Below are 16,675 nucleotides of genomic sequence, written 5' to 3' on the forward strand. Positions count from 1 at the left end.
GAGGCCTTTGCCGCGAAGAAGCAACAGCCCGGACAAGTTCAAGCGCCCCACGCCCCCTCCCTCTCCGAACACGCAGACCCCGCTGCCGTCGGCGCCCCCACCTCCCCCTCCGCCTCCCCAGCTGGCTCCTTTCCAGCCCTCCACTCAGCCTTAGTGCCCTGGCCAATGATCCTGCCTTCAGAGTTGGACTCATCCCCCCACCCCACCCCCCCGGAGCAGTTTACTACAAGCCAAAGGCTTACCACGGTCAATTGGGAGTTGACTGACTTGCACTGAGATTGTCGAGGCTTCACCGTTTCATTGTGTCGTACCAGTTTTTGCCCAAGGACCTCCTCCGGCATTAGCGCGTGGCCCGCCTCCAAGGTGCTCCCTTCCCGGGAGGCAGGTGGACGGCAGCACCTGGGCATCCCCCACCACCTGGGGGGCCCCCCTCCTTGCAGGAAGCGCCCTCTCTCGATTTCTCCAGAAGGCAGCCCATCGGGGTGAGATCCGCAACATCCACCTGAAGCGAGGCAACCCAAACCCATCCGTGTTGACATGGGAACATCCATCTCTGCACCTGCCGCAGCTGGTACACCGGTGCTGGTGTTCAGTATCGCGGCCTCCTGTTTTGCTCCCCATCCAGCCTCTCTTTTACCCCACCCCCCACCCTCCCTCCCTTCCTCCTTTCCGAGATTCAAAAGGGATTGTTCACAACATCTTGCATTCTGCGACTAAGGCACGGGCTAATACATTGCAAGCTGTCCCAGGTATGGCGATGTGTTTCCGGCGTACGCCGCAAATCAGCTCTACATTTCAGTACGGCTTTTTAGTGCAAAAAGTAATCGCCCGACCGACACCTTATCTCTCGAATTGTGTCCCTTAATTTCCAGACTCAAGTAAAGCGTACACGCTCAGCCCACCCCCGTTTATCCACTGTGTTGGTACTGTCTTAAATGTCAGACCCCGTAAGACGTATGGATCTCCCTCCCTCTTCCCGTTTCCGCCTTCCCTCCTTCCTTTCTCTCCCTCCCCTTTCCTCCCTCCCTTGTGAAGCCTGTCCCGCTGCTTTGTTATAATGCTTGGAGCTGTCTACAGTTTCTTCTCTCTGATTTTTCTGCTGTAGGAATGCAGTTTTTATGAAAAGCGGCAAAAAAAAAGCCTGATTTTTTTTCCCCCTTGTTTAAAATATTTTAATGGTGTGGCCCTTCCTCTCCGAAAGTTTAAACCACGATATTAGGCTTTTGGAAGAAAAGAGAAGGAACCCCCCCCCCCCCACAGATGGGAGGTGCTCCTTTATAGCAGCATATGGTAAGCAGCCAAAAGTGTTGTATTGCTTGAGTAGAAAAGGATCAAGAGAAAGTTAGGTGACAATAGCAAATGGCGTATTTAGCAGCATAAGCCGGTACAATGTATAAAGAAATGTATTCTGGAATACATTCTTTCAATTCATTTAGCACAAATAAATGGTTTGTTTCACTTGGCGGTGGAACGAAGTCTCTCTTTTTTACCCCCCCTTTACTTGAGGTTTCTGCTTGCTGACTTTGGAAAAGTCCCCTTACACAGGTGTTTAAGAGAGTACGAAACAGGACACAGTGAGCTGTATTTTTGTCATACTTAAACCCAGGCTTTAAAAAAAAAAAAATCTTGACTCGCCACATTTGCATGGTTTCATGTTTTCCTTTATGAAATGGACATTAGACACTGAAGGCATAATCCAGGGCTTTTCAACCTTTTCACCCATTGTACCACTTTTAGCATATGGCAACATCCGAGTACCACCGGGTCGCCTAGCAAGGTATCAAAAACTTGATGAGGCCCCCCACCCAAAGGAAAAAAATGATAAAGTACAGGTAGTCCTCGATTTACAACAGTTCACTTAGTGACTGTTCAAAGTTACAATGGCATTGAAAAAAGTACCCCCCAAGCCACAGCCAAGCAAGACACCTGCCTGCCGGCCCGGCCACACTTTTCCTCCTTTCCGAGGTTTTCATTGTTGTGAGCATTTCTATTGAGGATTGGCAGTGGGGGTGGGGTGGGGGGTGTTTGGTTTTTATTCCCCCGTCTGCTGGGTGGTTGCAGCAGGTTTTGGTCCCTTCACATGACCCTGGGACACTGTGACCGCCATAAATATGAATCAGTGGCCAAGCCTCTGAATGTAAATCACAAGGCCCTGGAGATGCTGCAACATTCCAGCTGATCGGCGCTTTTTCTGGGCTCAGCGGAAGCACCAGGATCAGTGCTACTTTCCAGCTAATTGGTGCTTCTTCAGGGCTCAGCAGAAGCATCAGGATCAGCGCCGAGTTCCAGCTGGAGCCTGGCGCTGATCTTGGCACTTACACTGAGCCCTGACAGCCCCGAAGAAGCACTGATCCTGGTGCTTCCGCTGAGCCCTGACAGCCCTGCAGCTCCAGCCATCTCTCGCTCAGGCTTGTGCGGTGCTGCCACTGGTTCAGCTCATTCCCCTCCCCCACTACCACTTTTCTAGGATGGTCGCGTACCACCTGCCAGGTGCCAATGTACCACAGGTGGTATCTGTACCACTGGTTGAAAAGCCCTGGCGTAATCCCTTCAAATGCTTTGAGCACCGCAGCTACTTCTTAATTTTTGTTTGAAAGTCTCGAGCACAGGTTTAAAGATTTCCCCTGCCTAGTCGTGAACGACACAAGGGGTGTGTGTGTGCTCCTCTCTAATTCTCAGCCGACGAAGCCTGCGTTGTCCGAGAGATGCTTCTGTTCATCCTGTGGCCAGCATGAAGCTGGTAACTTTCAGCCGAAGTGCTACCTTATTTAGCTACCGTATTTTCCGGCGTATAAGATGACTTTCTAAAGTGTGGAAATTGGCGCCGAAGTCGGGGGTCGTCTTATACGCTGAGTCGTCTTGTACACCGGAAATTAAGGTAGTTTCTGACGTATAAGATGACTTTCTAGGCATGGAAATCGGCACCGAAGTCGGGGGTCGTCTTATACGCCGGAAATTACGGTACTCACATTTGCATGCTTTCAAGCTGCCCCATTGGCAGGAGCTGGGGTTAGAGTTAGGGTGCTTACCCCATCACGCAGCACTCAGGACTCAGACCCAGGCTGTCGGCTTCCCAGCTGACAAGCCCAGGATTTTAACCAAGTTGGTCTGCTTCAGCATTTCTGGTGACTGTGACTTTTAGAGGCAGATACCTAACTTAAAAGTATTTTGGGGGTCGCCTTAAGGGGCCAGGCTTGGGTTTAATTTGTGCAGTGTTTGAAATAGTTACCCTAACATATCGGCTTTCCTGGGCAAATATATACATCCTAAAATAAGTCTTATAAAGCCTGAAAAGCGGTGCACGGTTCTCTCCCCCTCCCAACACGGCAAACAAAAAGTCTAGCATGTGTTCGAAAGTCACTTTCAGATTGTCAGGCGTACATGAATCCAACACCTGGGGGAGGGGGCAAGGCCAAAAAGTGTGGCTTCTGAAAGTCAAGAGATTGTGCGGAGGAATCAGAGGAAGACAATTTGTGATGTGTAAATGCGAGAGTAGGGAGACAGGCATCTTAGCTCGGATGTAACGCTAGACTTCAGCTTTGGTTCTGCTTTGGTTGACTGGTTGGTTATTTTAGTTGGTGTGGCTGGTGGGCAAAATTAGGGACCTCCTGGTGGGCAAGCCGATGATCCTTTTGAGGTGGGTGAGCCTGGCTTAGTCCTCCAGCTTTCTGCATGGCCACCTGCAAGCAAAAAGTACCGTATATTCCAGCGTATAAGACGAGCCGGCATATAAGACGACCCCCGTCTTCGGCGCCGAGTCGCATGCCTAGAAAGTCGTCTTATACGCTGGAAACTACTGTTATTTCTGGTGTATAAGACAACTGGGAGTATAAGACGACCCCCAACTTCGGCGCTGATTTCAACGCTTTCAAAAGTCGTCATAACGCTGGAAAGTACGGTAGATCCTGGTAAGCTAGAGATAACTGTGGGTCCAATCAAACAATTTCCCCCATGCGGCTTTAAGGTGGGGTCCATTCACTGGGCTGCTGAAATAAAAACAGACTAGAGCGAATGCTTGCCTCCAGTGCCACAAGAGTGTCAAAAAAGGTGTTACACAACATTAAATTTCCTCTCTTAAAGTGGCAACCACAGACCCTTGTCTTTTTTTAACCTTGCCTCTAAGCCACTTCTGCTCCTGCAGTGAGAATCATCAGAATATTTTGTGTGCTTTTTTTTTTAACAGGAGAATTTGATGGCACGGAAAAGCATTTGGAGAAAATTAATTGGCTCTGTGTATCGCGCAGAGGATTAATTCTGTGGCTTACATTTTGGGCCAAAGTCCAAGTAGCCATTAGCGTTTGTACCTTCTCTGTTTGGCTTGGGCCTTTCTGCCCTCATCCCCAAGACTTCCCTGATCTCAACGTTCAGAGTAGGGGACTCTCTAAAAAAGGAACTTTCTTGAGAACGCCCTCCACCCACTCCTTCCTTTGGAGTTCCAGAGGTGTTGTGTGGATGGTGACTGCCTCCAGCAAGGCTAGTGAACCTGCATCCTTGGAGTTATCCTGCGCCCGTCACCACTTCAGTTGCTGTGCTGAAGGGTCAAGTCCTTGGAGAAGGGGCAGGGGCTGTTTGAATCATGAAACCCAAGAGCCAAGGCCTTCATTTAATATAACCCAAATAGGTGGATCCTGGACCAGAAGGGATGAGCCTTATCCTTCCTTGGTGTTTTCCGGGAAGCTGCAGATCCACAGCTTCGTTTGGTTGCCCTCGTTTGGCCAACCAGATTTTGAAGCTTCCTTCCTTTAAGATAATCCAGCTAGGCCACGGGTTGGCCACCTTGGCTCTTTTATGACTCGTGGACTTCAACTCCCAGAATTCCTGAGCCAGCCATGCTGAGGGGAAAGGGAGAGGCTTCCAAGCTGAGCCATGGCTGGCTCAGGAATTCTGGGAGTTGAAGTCCACGCGTCATCAAAGAGCCAAGGTTGCTTACGTCTGGACTAGGCCTAGGCCGCTTTCTGACTCGTGGACTTCAACTCCCAGAATTCCTGAGCCGGCATGGCTCAGCTTTGAAGCCTCTCCCTTTCCCCTCAGCATGGCTGGCACAGGAATTCTGGGAGTTGAAGTCCACGAGTCATAAAAAGAGCCAAGGTGGCCTACCCCTGAGCTAGACTGTATTTCTATGATTTTTTTAAAATAAAAAGACATATTTCCTACCCACTGAGTGTTTTCATGGAGAAAATCCCTATATCCTTGGATATAGTTCTGATTTCCTACCTGCAGTTAAGAAGCCGCTGTTCTCTTGATCTAAACTGGCACTGCCTGTTTCCAACCCGGTGAGGTAGAAAAAGGGTTGTTTACCTTGGCTTGGCTAGGGAAGGGAAGTTGGCAGCAGGCAGAAAGACATAATTGCTTTTCCGAAACGGTCATGGAAACCCCATAACCTCCTCCTGAACTGCTCATACAGTGGTTCCTTTTGTTCTCCTAGACAATTTAAGCCACAAGTGCCACCGAAGTGATGCATTGTGTTAAGGAAGCCAACATAGGATTGACAAACAGCGAGCTGTGGGGTTTTCGTCGTCTCCTAATCGTGCTATCCTTCCTTCTCCTGCGAGTTTGGAAAGAAGTATACTAGCGCAGCGATCCACGACCTGGTCCTTGACATTAATAATAATAATTTTATTTATTTATTTATTTATGAGACTTATATACCGCTTTAAGCGCAAGCACTCTCTAAGCGGTGTACACCAGTAAGCAATGTATATATATATATTTACATTTCCCCCAACAATCTGGGTCCTCATTTTACCTACCCCGGAAGGATGGAAGGCTCAGTCAACCTTGAGCCGATGAGATTTGAACCACTGACCTGCTGAACACAGTCAGCTAAAGTGGCCTGCAGTACTGCACTCTAACTGTTGCGCCACCTTATCTAAGAACATTATGCCACCCTCTAGACACACAGAATGCACGGTCCTTTTGCACTCAGTGGCCTCTTGTGCAAAGACATTGACAATGAAGGCCACAAGGGAGAGGTCTTCTCCAAGGAACAACAGAATCCAGGCATAAAACACCGGAGAAGGCTCTGTAGTGAGAGATGATGATGATGATGATGATGATGATGATAAAGTTGGAAGAGACCCTGGAGGTCATCTAGTCCAACCCCCTGCTCAGGCAGGAAACCCTATACCATTTCAGACAAATGGCTGTCCAGTCTCTTCTTAAAAACTTCCAGTGTTGGAGCATTCACCATTTCTGGAGGCAGGTTGTTCCACTGGTTAATTGTTCTCACTGTCAGGAAGTTTCTCCTTAGTTCTAGGCTGCTTCTCTCCTTGATTAGTTTCCATCCGTTGCTTCTTGTCCTGCCTTCAGGCGCTTTGGAGAATAGCTTGACTCCCTCTTCTTTGGGGCAGCCCCTGAGATATTGGAATACTGCTATCCTGTCCCCCCTCGTCCTTCATTAAACTAGACATACCCAATTCCAGCAGCCGTTCCTTATATGCTTTAGCTTCCAGTCCCCTGGTCATCTTTGTTGCTCTTCTCTGTAGACTCTTTCTAGAGTCTCAACATCTTTTTTACAAAAGATGTTTCTGACTCTGTGGAGTGGCAGAGGCAGTGGTGTGTGTGTGTGTGTGTGTGTGAGTGTGTGTGTGTGTGTGTGTGTGTGAAAACGGGATGGTTTTGCATACACAATCCTGTACATGTGCAAAAGGAGCCTCACACATTTGCCCGCCACTTGGCGCTGTCTGGTTCCAAATAGGCTGCTGTCTCGTACCAGTGTCCAGACCGGGGGTTGAGGAATTTTGTACTGGAGAGTTAATTAGCTCACTTTTAATACTTCAGGAATGAGTACCCCGGCATGAAACACAAACCAGGATTGGTCTGCTGATAAGACCATCATTGACTGGGTAACTTCCTTAGGTGTGAGAATCTTGTAGCCTTAATATAGCATGACTTTATGTGGATTGCAAGGCCTGACAGAATAAGTGGATGCATAAATGGCTCCAGAAAACACTCCCAAGTGATACATCGTTGGAGACAGGAGTTGAGGTGTTTTCCCAAGGATAGGTCCCACGTTCTTTGTTCTTCAATATTTCCTCTCCATAAGGCCTCGGGGAAGAAGCTTACCTGATTTACAGATAACAAAAAAAAAAACCAGGTAGGATGGCTGATACCTCCTCAGATAAATGGGATTTGAAATGATCATCTTAGAGAAATGAAACGAACGTACGTGATGAATTTAAGTCAAAACATGTGAAACGTTCTCTAGTTCGAATGCCAAAACTGTGTGCTCAGGTGTAAGAGGAAATACATGGTTTTGGCAACAGTCCTTGTGAAAAAGAAAAAGATTGTGCAGCAGGACATGATGGCAAAGTGTCAACTTGGTGTGGTTGCAGAAAAGGACATGCAAAGGTTGTAGGCTGTGTGAATCGAAGTGTAATTTCCAAATCGCAAGAAGCCGCCGCTGCGTTTTATCTTGCTTTAGTCATAGCCCTCCCCGTAGGTCCATCTCCAATTTTAGACAGGATGGTTTAAGGAGAGTCAGACAGACTGGAACAGATTTGGGGAGACTGTGAGGGTGAAGCCCTACAAAGAGCAATGGAGAGCACAAATCAGGCTGAGTGCAGGACCCAGAAAAACAGAATCCAGGTACAGCAAAGCAGACTCTGACCAGACACCGAGAGGAGGGGAATGGCCCCAACAGTTGGATGGTGGAATCAATGACCGTGAGAAGATGTTCTTTGGAAGTCTTCAAGCAGAAGCTACATTTGGGAGGGGGGGGGGAAAGGCTAATATGGAGCCCTGCCAGCCTCCCAAGTAGACCAGACAGGAAACACCACAAGGTGAGCTAATTCTACTTTATTGTAAAGCTACGTTAGCAGAAGCTTGCAAGTCTGAAGATACAGATCTCCCACTCTCTCTTTTACAGCCTGATCCGTTGGAGCCGGTCCTTCCTAAATATCTTCCTCTGCCTCTGATTCAGCTGTGGTCATTCCTTAAGCACCATTCTTCCCCCTCAAGTGGTTGGTTTCCTCCCCCGCAGATCATTAAGGGTGGGGTGCAGAGTTAGCTCCCCCCCCCAGCTCTTGCTTAAAGACACCACATGATCCCTGAATCTCACGCTAATTAGCAAACCAGGAGCTGCATTTGCAGCTTCTGTAAGAGCAGCCCCGTGTAGGACGGACGTGTTGTAAAATTTAGATTTGAGTTTTATTACTTCATCTCTTTCAAACATAATAATAATAATAATAAAGTTGGAAGGGACCTTGGAGGTCATCTAGTCCAACCCCCTGCTCAGGCAGGAAACCCTATACCATTTCAGACAAATGATTGTCTACTCTCTTAAAAACTTCCAGTGGTGGAGCATTCACCGCTTCTGGAGGCAGGTTGTTCCACTAGTTAATTGTTCTCACTGTCAGGAAGTTTCTCCTTAGTTCTAGGTTGCTTCTCTCCTTGGTTAGTTTCCATCCGTTGCTTCTTCTCCTGCCTTCAGGCGCTTTGGAGAATAGCTTGACTCCCTCTTCTTTGGGGCAGCCCCTGAAGTACTGGAACACTGCTATCATGTCCCCCCTCGTTAAACGAGACATACCCAATTCCAGCAGCCGTTCCTTATACAAAGAGGACCCATTTCCTCTTGTTTATACTGAGGCGGTTACCCTCATTGTCATGCAGCTTTGTTGAAATAGATGTATTTTCGTTTGGGTGCTTTTCCAACGGCCTGTTTTTAGAAATGACTGTTTTAAAATGTCAGCTCGCTTAAAAGGCACTACGGTTCCAAAATTCCCATGCCCTGTTAATTTATTACCTAGGACTGAGTGTTTGTTTTCAGTTAATCATGGCCTAGCTTAAGCCTTAATTCTTTTAGTGTAATTAAGGATTTCCAGATTAAGCTCGAGAAAGCTTTCCCACGTGCAGTGTTTATTAAAAAGAGTTCGTTAAATCTCTTTTTACGGTCTTTTGCAAATGTGAATCATGGGTAGGTTTTCATTTTGAAAAGTTGACCCAGAGTGTGTCTCTTGCCAGACAAAATTGGAGACAGGAATGAGTAGCTTTAGAGGGACTGAACTAAATCTCCAAAGGTGTTAAAAAGCAGCATGTGAAGCAATTTTCCTGCGGAAAATCCAAACTTCACCGGTGTGAGGGGTGGTGTGAGGAGTACGTCTAGTTCAGTGGTTCTCAACCTTTTTAATGCCGCGACCCCAAACCGGTCGTAAGTCGAGGACTACTCAACTGGTCGTAACTCGAGAACTACTCAACTGATGCAGCACTGTTTGCAGAATGGGACTTTTGGCAGGCTCAGCAGGGCAGAGACAGCCTGGACAATTCCTATTGGCTTTTGAAAACCAATAGAATTAGACTCTATTCAAGACAGTCTATTCTATTGGCTTTCAAAAGCCAATAGAATAAAAGGGAGTAGCACAGCTACGGAAAAGGGGAAAAAAATGGCGGACTGCATTGTTGGCGACCCCCATGAAATGGTCGTTCGACCCCAAATGGGGTCCCGACCCATAGGTTAATGAAGAGAAGGACCAGGGGGGACATGATAGCAGTCTTACAGTATCTCAGGGGTTGCCCCAAAGAAGAGGGAGTCAAGCTATTCTCCAAAGCGCCTGAAGGCAGAATAAGAAGCAATGGATGGAAACTAATTAAGGAGAGAAGCAACCTAGAACTAAGGAGAAACTTTCTGACCGTTAGAACAATTAACCAGTGGAACTACCTGCCTCCAGAAGCGGTGAATGCTCCAACACTGGACGTTTTTAAGAAGAGACTGGACAGCCATTTGTCCGAAATGGTATAGGGTTTCCTGCCTGAGCAGGGGGTTGGACTAGAGGACCTCCAAGGTCCCTTCCAACTTTATTGTTGTTGTTGTTGACAGACTTGGTTCTCCCGTTCCCATTTCAGGTGGGAATGACAGCTGATGGTTTTACTCTCCAGTCCTGGGGTCCCTGGAAAGAGAGGATATAGAAAAGGGTAGATCCTTGGTGCTGGTTGGTTACTAGGATCCTTCTCAGAAAATGAATCAGAGATTTTTCTATGGAGAAGCCAGCAAGAGAAAACTCTGCTTCAAAAATGGAGCCAGATCAGGCTGGGGCTGCAGCGGGAGACATTCCTGAAACACAAACATACACACGTACACGTACCCACACCCACACACCCTCCCCACACTGGAGGAGGGCAGCGGCTCAGAACCAACAACCAACTGCTCCATACAAAGACCCCCTTCTGGGCAGAGACCCCAGGCACAGTCCAGGGTGGGGATAGTCTTCAAAGTCCTGCCTTACCGTTTCCCTCTTGATACACCCTGCATGGGGGCTGAAGGGGGGGAGGGGATTCCACCAGAACATGCGAAGGAGACCTGCCCCCCGTCATTCGGGTGCTTCTGCCTGTTGTGGGGTTGTGGGGTGCCCTCTGGATCTCTTGCAGAGGCTCCTGTCTCGATCCCACTCACCTCAGCTGATCTCTGCCCCAGATGATCCAAGCTGGAAAAAAAACGAGAAAGGATGCTTGTGTTTGTGCGAGTCGGTCTATGTTCATATTTCCCCTTCTTGTGTGTGTCTGGAAAGCAGCCAAACACCAGCATGAAGCCATTTTCAGATTTCTCCGGCTGACAATTTGCCCTCCAGATCTTAACCTCCGTGGTGGTTTATCAACAGGAAGAGGGGGAAGGAAGTGAGGAAAAACATTCAGTTGTGCTGATTAACCAGGTTTTGACTGCAAGGGGCGGGGGGTAGAGACGTTCAACAGAAAAGGACCCAGCACAAATCAACTGTTGGAGGAATAGCAAGCGGCTTCCATTTGGGGCTCACAAAGTCCTCTGTCCCCTGTGAGTGTGGAAAGGACCAAACACCTGGCCCCATTTCTACACAGCCGTGTCGCCTGTAACTGTTCTGGTTGACTCTCTCCATCTACGCCAGTGGTTCTCAACCTTTTTAATGCCGCGACCCCCAACTGGTCGTAAGTCAAGGACTACTCAACCGGTCGTAAGTCGAGGGCTACTCAACTGGTGCAGCACCGTTTGCAGAATGGGACTTTTGGCGGGCTCAGCAGGGCAGAGACAGCCTGGACAATTCCTATTGGCTTTTGAAAGCCAATAGAATTAGACTCTATTCAAGAGAGTCTATTCTATTGGCTTTCAAAGCCAATAGAATAAAAGGGAGTAGCACAGCTAAGGAAAAGGGGGAAAAAAATGGCGGACTGCGTTGTTTGGCGACCCCCGTGAAATGGTCGTTCGACCCCAAATGGGGTCCCGACCCACAGGTTGAGAACCACTGCTCTAAGCAACTAAAAACCTTGTTTGGGGGGTTGCTTTCAGCTCAGCCAGACCTGTGGACCCTCTGATCCAGTTTTTTTGGGGGGGGGCTGGCAGCTTTTTGGGGGGACCTCATGACACAGGCAGAGGCGATTCTGCTCCAAGCAGTTCCCACCAGACTGCCCTCCAGGCTTCCTTGCCCCTGGGAAGCCTGTCTTCCAGAGACTGGCCTGGTTCCTTTTAGACAGTGGTGGCGAACCTATGGCACGCGTGCCAGAGGCGGCACTCAGGGCCCTCTCTGTGGGCATGCATGCCGTTGCCCCACCCTGCCTCCCCCTGTGGTCTCCTCCTCACCAGCAGCCCCCCTGGAGGAGAATTGCCCCCGGGCACAGCCAAGGTCATGGCAGCCAGGCAGTAGGGGTAAGACTCTACCTTGTGCCCCGTCGTATGCAGATGATGCTGTGAGGCATGGGTGGAGGGCATGGCTGCTTTGGCACTGCAGGGCTGCCTGGGCGATCTGTGGTAGGCCGTGGAGGTGGTGGGTGGCCCTGCGGGCGGGCGGGGCAGGAGTGGAGCGGGCAGGGCAGGCAGGGGCAGGGGTGGAGCAGGTAGGGCAGGCGGCAGAACGGGGGGCAGAGCGGTTTTTGGGCACTTGGTGTCTAAAAGGTTCGCCACAGCCCCTCCTCTTACAGAAACCCCAGTCCGTAAAATGTGTAAAATCTTTTGCATACACAGACTCATACTCATTTCATAACCTCATCTATCCCTCTGCATCTTGACTGGAACTATTTTGCAATGAGTTATTTCAGCACTTATATATTTTAAGAATAAAAATAGCACTTTTGTAGCTTTATCTATGTATTCTTAAAAGTGAACATAAAATGATTTTGACTCTGAATTGGCAGTGGAAAATTTTAGAATTTTGAAACAAAATGTAACAAAATGTCAGCGTGGTAGATATGGCCCAACATAAAATGAAATTTTAAAAAAGACAACTTGATCTGTATAAGTACAAGTGATTTTTCCACTATCTTAATGCAGTGCATGCAAACTGCAAAGGAGCTGCAAAACTGCAGTCAATATTTCTTTTCTTCTTTCTTTTTCTTTATTCTTTATTCTTTTCTTCTTTAAGCACTTTTTTCTTTTTCTTCTTAATATTTATCTTTTTTTACATATATATTATTGTTAATTATTTTATAAGTTGTTTAAGTAATATATTTAGATTTATTCAGGGTTTATACTTTTTTTTTTTAAAGAATTTAAGAAACTTTAATTAAGCCTATATTCAGCTCTGGGAAGGTTGAGGGAGGGAATGGGAGGGTTGGGGTGGGTTGGGGAGGGTTGTTTTTTTTTTTTTTTTGTAAAAATTTTAAAAATTTTCAATAAAAAAAAAAGGTTCGCCATCACTGTTTTCAGAGATCAGCCAGACAGCATCTAACTCACCCTTGAATTGTGGTGAGTAGTCTTCTGGATAACCCTGACAGGCTATTTGTGGAGGCGGGGGTAACTGCTGGACTGATTTTTGAGAAATAAATCATGGGACGGATGAAGGATATTTTGAAAGACAATGTTGAATTATTATGAAGAGATTTTTTTTTTTCTGCCTAACAAACCCCGTGAAGGGGGTGCTAACTTTGTTCTCCAGCTGGAACTTCTTGCAACTTTATTTCAACAAAGGAAAGTTTGGGGGCACAGAATCCAAAAGTGCCGCTGAGTTTAAAGTGGGCCGTGTTCTCTTCAAAGGAGCCTTCTTTCAGCCACTGACCGCAAAGTACACAGCAAGCCAGCTAAAATAAAAATCAAAGATCATCGCAATAATGAAAGATTTATAAGGAGGGGTCCAAGATAAAAGGCTCAAAGGCTCTTCCACCAGGACAGAACAATTCAGAGTCCTAGAATGGACAGCCACTTGTCCGAAATGGTGTAGGGTTTCCTGCCTGAGCAGGGGGTTGGACTAGATGACCTCCAAGGTCCCTTCCAACTTTACTACTATTACTATTACTAGTTTTATAGATAACTTACATCCTATATTTTATAGCTGCCAGTAGATGATATCGGTAGTCCTTGATTTACGACTACAATTGAGCTCAAAATGTGTTGCTTAATGAGACATTGGTCAAGTGAGTTTTGCTCCAGTTTACAGACTTTCTTGCCACAGTCGTTAAGAATCCCTACAGTTGTTTAGATAGTCACACGGTTGTTAAGTGAATCCGGCTTCCCCATTGACTTTGCTTGTCAGAAGGTCGTAAACGGGGATCACGTGACACCCCCCCGAGACACTGCGACCGTCATAAATAGGAAACAGCAAAATAATAGTAGTAGTAGTAATACCAATAGTAATAGTAGTACCAATAGTAATAGGCGCCATGGGTGCAATCCCAAAACAACTGGAGCACCACTTGAACACCATTGGCATTGACAAATTTGTCATTAGTCAATTGCAAAAGGCGGCCTTACTAGGAACTGCTTCCATCCTGCGACGATATCTGTAATACCATCAAACATCCACATCTGCCTATCCCAGGTCCTGGGTAAGGACTCGATAGGTAGACAAAATGCCAAATCCAGTCTGAACATCTAGATGACTATCCATAATAATAATAATAAAGTTGGAAGGGATCTTGGAGGTCACCTAGTCCAATCTGCTGCTCAGGCAGGAAACCCTATACCATTTCGGACAAATGGCTGTCCAGTCTCTTCTTAAAAACTTCCAGTGTTGGAGCATTCACCACTTCTGGAGGCAGGTTGTTCCACTGGCTAATTGTTCTGTCTGTCTTGTCCTGCCTTCAGGTGCTTTGGAGAATAGCTTGACTCCCTCTTCTTTGGGGCAGCCCCTGAGATACTGGAACACTGCTATCATGTCCCCCTCATCCTTCTCTTCATTAAACTGGACAGACCCAATTCCAGCAGCCGTTCTTTATATGTTTTAGCCTCCAATCCCCTAATCATCTTTGTTGCTCTTCTCTGCACTCTTTCTAGAGTCTCAACATCTTTTTTACATCGTGGTGACCAAAACTGGATGCCGTATTCCAAGTGTGGCCTTAACAAGGCATTGAAGAGTGGTATTAACACTTCACATGATCTTGATTCTATCCCTCTGTTAATGCATCCCAGCACTGTGTTGGCCTTTTTGGCAGCTGCAGCACACGGCTGGCTCCTATCTAAGTGATCGTCCACCAGGACTCCGAGGTCCCTGTCAAAGTTGCTACTATTGAGCAAGGTAACCCCTATACTGTACCTGTACATTTGTTTTTTCTTGCCTAAATGTAGAACCTTGCTTTTTTCACCGTTGAATTTCAGTTGCCAAGTGTCCGAATTCTGATCACGTGACCGTGGGAACGCTCAATTGTCTTACGCATGAAAAATGGTCATAGGTCACTTTTTTCCAGTGCTGTTGCAACGTTGAATGGCCACTAAGCAAACTGTTGTAAGTCGAGGACTGCCTGTATTCTAGTTTCTAGATCGTTCTCTTGAAAGCTTCTCTTTGGAGGCCTTTCCACTCACGGCTCAAGGGGACAGCAGGGAGTTAGGCTGCTCTTCCCACAGGCCGGATGTCCGCGGCTCGCGCCCTGCGGCCTCTGCCCTGGACAAGATTGTCTCAGCTGTGCCTGGAGAGCCGATGAAGCTGGTAAGTCTGCTTGCCGGAAGCCATTTTGGACCCCCCCCTTTTTTAAAAAAGTTTTTTATTTGTAATACAATTAAAACAAAAATGGACAAGCGTGACATTCCAGAGTAAGTATTCCTAACAGTTTGTTTCTCGTGGTACAAAAACATAATACATCATTCTTAACCTCTATATAAGCCTCATCCTTCTATGTAATGCAATTAAATATACAATTATATGTACAGTTATATATACATTTCAATCCTATTGAGATCCGAGCAGTTCTCCTTAATTCATTCCAACGGTAAAATTTGTCCCAGATTTCCAAGTATTTGAGTTCTGTCTTGTCCTTCATAATCATTGTAAGCCTGTCCATCTCAGCACATGAAAGGATTTTATATCTCTTTTTCCATTGGAATTCTTTTATTCCTCCAATTTTGAGCAAAAACCAGTCTGGAAGCCGTTAGAATGTGTAACATTAAATAAAGTACGCCTTTGTCTTACTTTTGTGTGGTTATACCTAATAGGAAAAGTTCTGGTTTTGGCTCTACCGCTCGCTCTAATATTTCTTCCAACCGTTCTTTGATCCTATTCCAAAAATCATGGGCTTGCGTGCACTCCCACCACATATGATAGCATGTTATTTTGGAACCCCTTTTAGGGGCTTGTTGCTCGTTTAGGTTTTGCATAAACTGACATGCCAAAGGTGCTTTCCCAAGAGGCAACTAGACTTCGTTTCTGCTTGAAGACGTTTCGCTTCTCCTCCAAGAAGCTTCTCTAGTTCTTCCAGTTCTTCTCAGAACCAACTGTGAATCTCCCTAGACGTAAATTGACATCTCAGAAAGATGTCTGGCTGAGACTGAAAGGCGCCAGCTTTGGATTTCCATAGGACACACCAGCATTATAAAACTATTTCATCTCATTTAATATAGATTGTTGTTGTTGTTAGTTGTGAAGTCGTGTGCAACCCATCGCAACCCCACGGACAATGTTCCTCCAGACCTTCCTGTCCTCTGCCATCTTCTGGAGTCCATTTAAGCTCACGCCTCCTGCTTCAGTGACTCCATCCAACCACCTCATTCTCTGTCGTCCCCTTCTTCTCTTGCCCTCCATCTTTCCCAGCATCAGGCTCTTCTCCAGTGAGTCCTTCCTTCTCATTAGGTGGCCAAAGTATTTGAGTTTCAACTTCAGGATCTGGCCTTCTAAAGAGCAGTCAGGGTTGATCTCCTCTAGGACTGACTGGTTTGATCTCCTTGCAGTCCAGGGGACTCGCAGGAGTCTTCTCCAGCACCAGAGTTCAAAGGCCTCCATTCTTTTGCGCTCAGCCTTTCTTATGGTCCAACTTTCCCAGCCATACATTGCAACTGGGAAAACCATGGCCTTGACTATACGCACTTTTGTTGGCAGGGTGATGTCTCTGCTTTTTAGTATGCTGTCTAGTTTTGCCATCGCTTTCCTCCCCAGGAGCAAGCATCTTCTAATTTCTTGGCTGCGGTCTCTATCTGCAGCCAAGGCTCTTCTCCAGGGAGTCCTTCCTTCTCATTAGGTGGCCAAAGTGTTTGAGTTTCAACTTCAGGATCTGGCCTTCTAAAGAGCAGTCAGGGTTGATCTCCTCTAGGATAATATATATTAACTTAAACTAAATTAAGCTTTTCCTTTCTGTAGTCTTAAATCAGGGGTTCCCTCAACTCCTGGTCTATGGACCGGGCCGCAGCACGTTAGCAACCGGGTCGCACAAAGAAGCGAAGCCCCAGCTGTGGGATACAGGCAGCATGTGACACCACAACCCCACCAGTCCAGGGAAAAACACTTCTCCATGGAACAGTCCCTGATGCCCAAAAGGTTAGAGGCTGCTGCTTTAAATGTTTTCTTAAAGGAAATAG

At 47.0% G+C, this 16,675-nt stretch overlaps 1 protein-coding gene across 1 annotated transcript in view; it reads left to right on the forward strand.

The window, feature by feature from the left end:
- CCDC6 (coiled-coil domain containing 6) overlaps window positions 1-1,463 on the forward strand; it is a 46,563-nt gene extending 45,100 nt beyond the window's left edge. The window contains exon 9 of the mRNA XM_039366680.1: window positions 2-1,463. Within this exon, the coding sequence (XP_039222614.1) occupies window positions 2-154 (153 nt within the window). The 3' untranslated portion in view covers window positions 155-1,463. The remainder of the gene's footprint in view (window position 1) is intronic.
- Window positions 1,464-16,675: the final 15,212 nt, after the last annotated feature.

This window comes from Crotalus tigris, unplaced genomic scaffold (genome assembly GCF_016545835.1).
Source record: "Crotalus tigris isolate CLP2741 ecotype Arizona unplaced genomic scaffold, ASM1654583v1 scf7180000017598.18339901613:2243638, whole genome shotgun sequence".
In the NCBI taxonomy this organism is placed as follows: domain Eukaryota; kingdom Metazoa; phylum Chordata; class Lepidosauria; order Squamata; family Viperidae; genus Crotalus; species Crotalus tigris.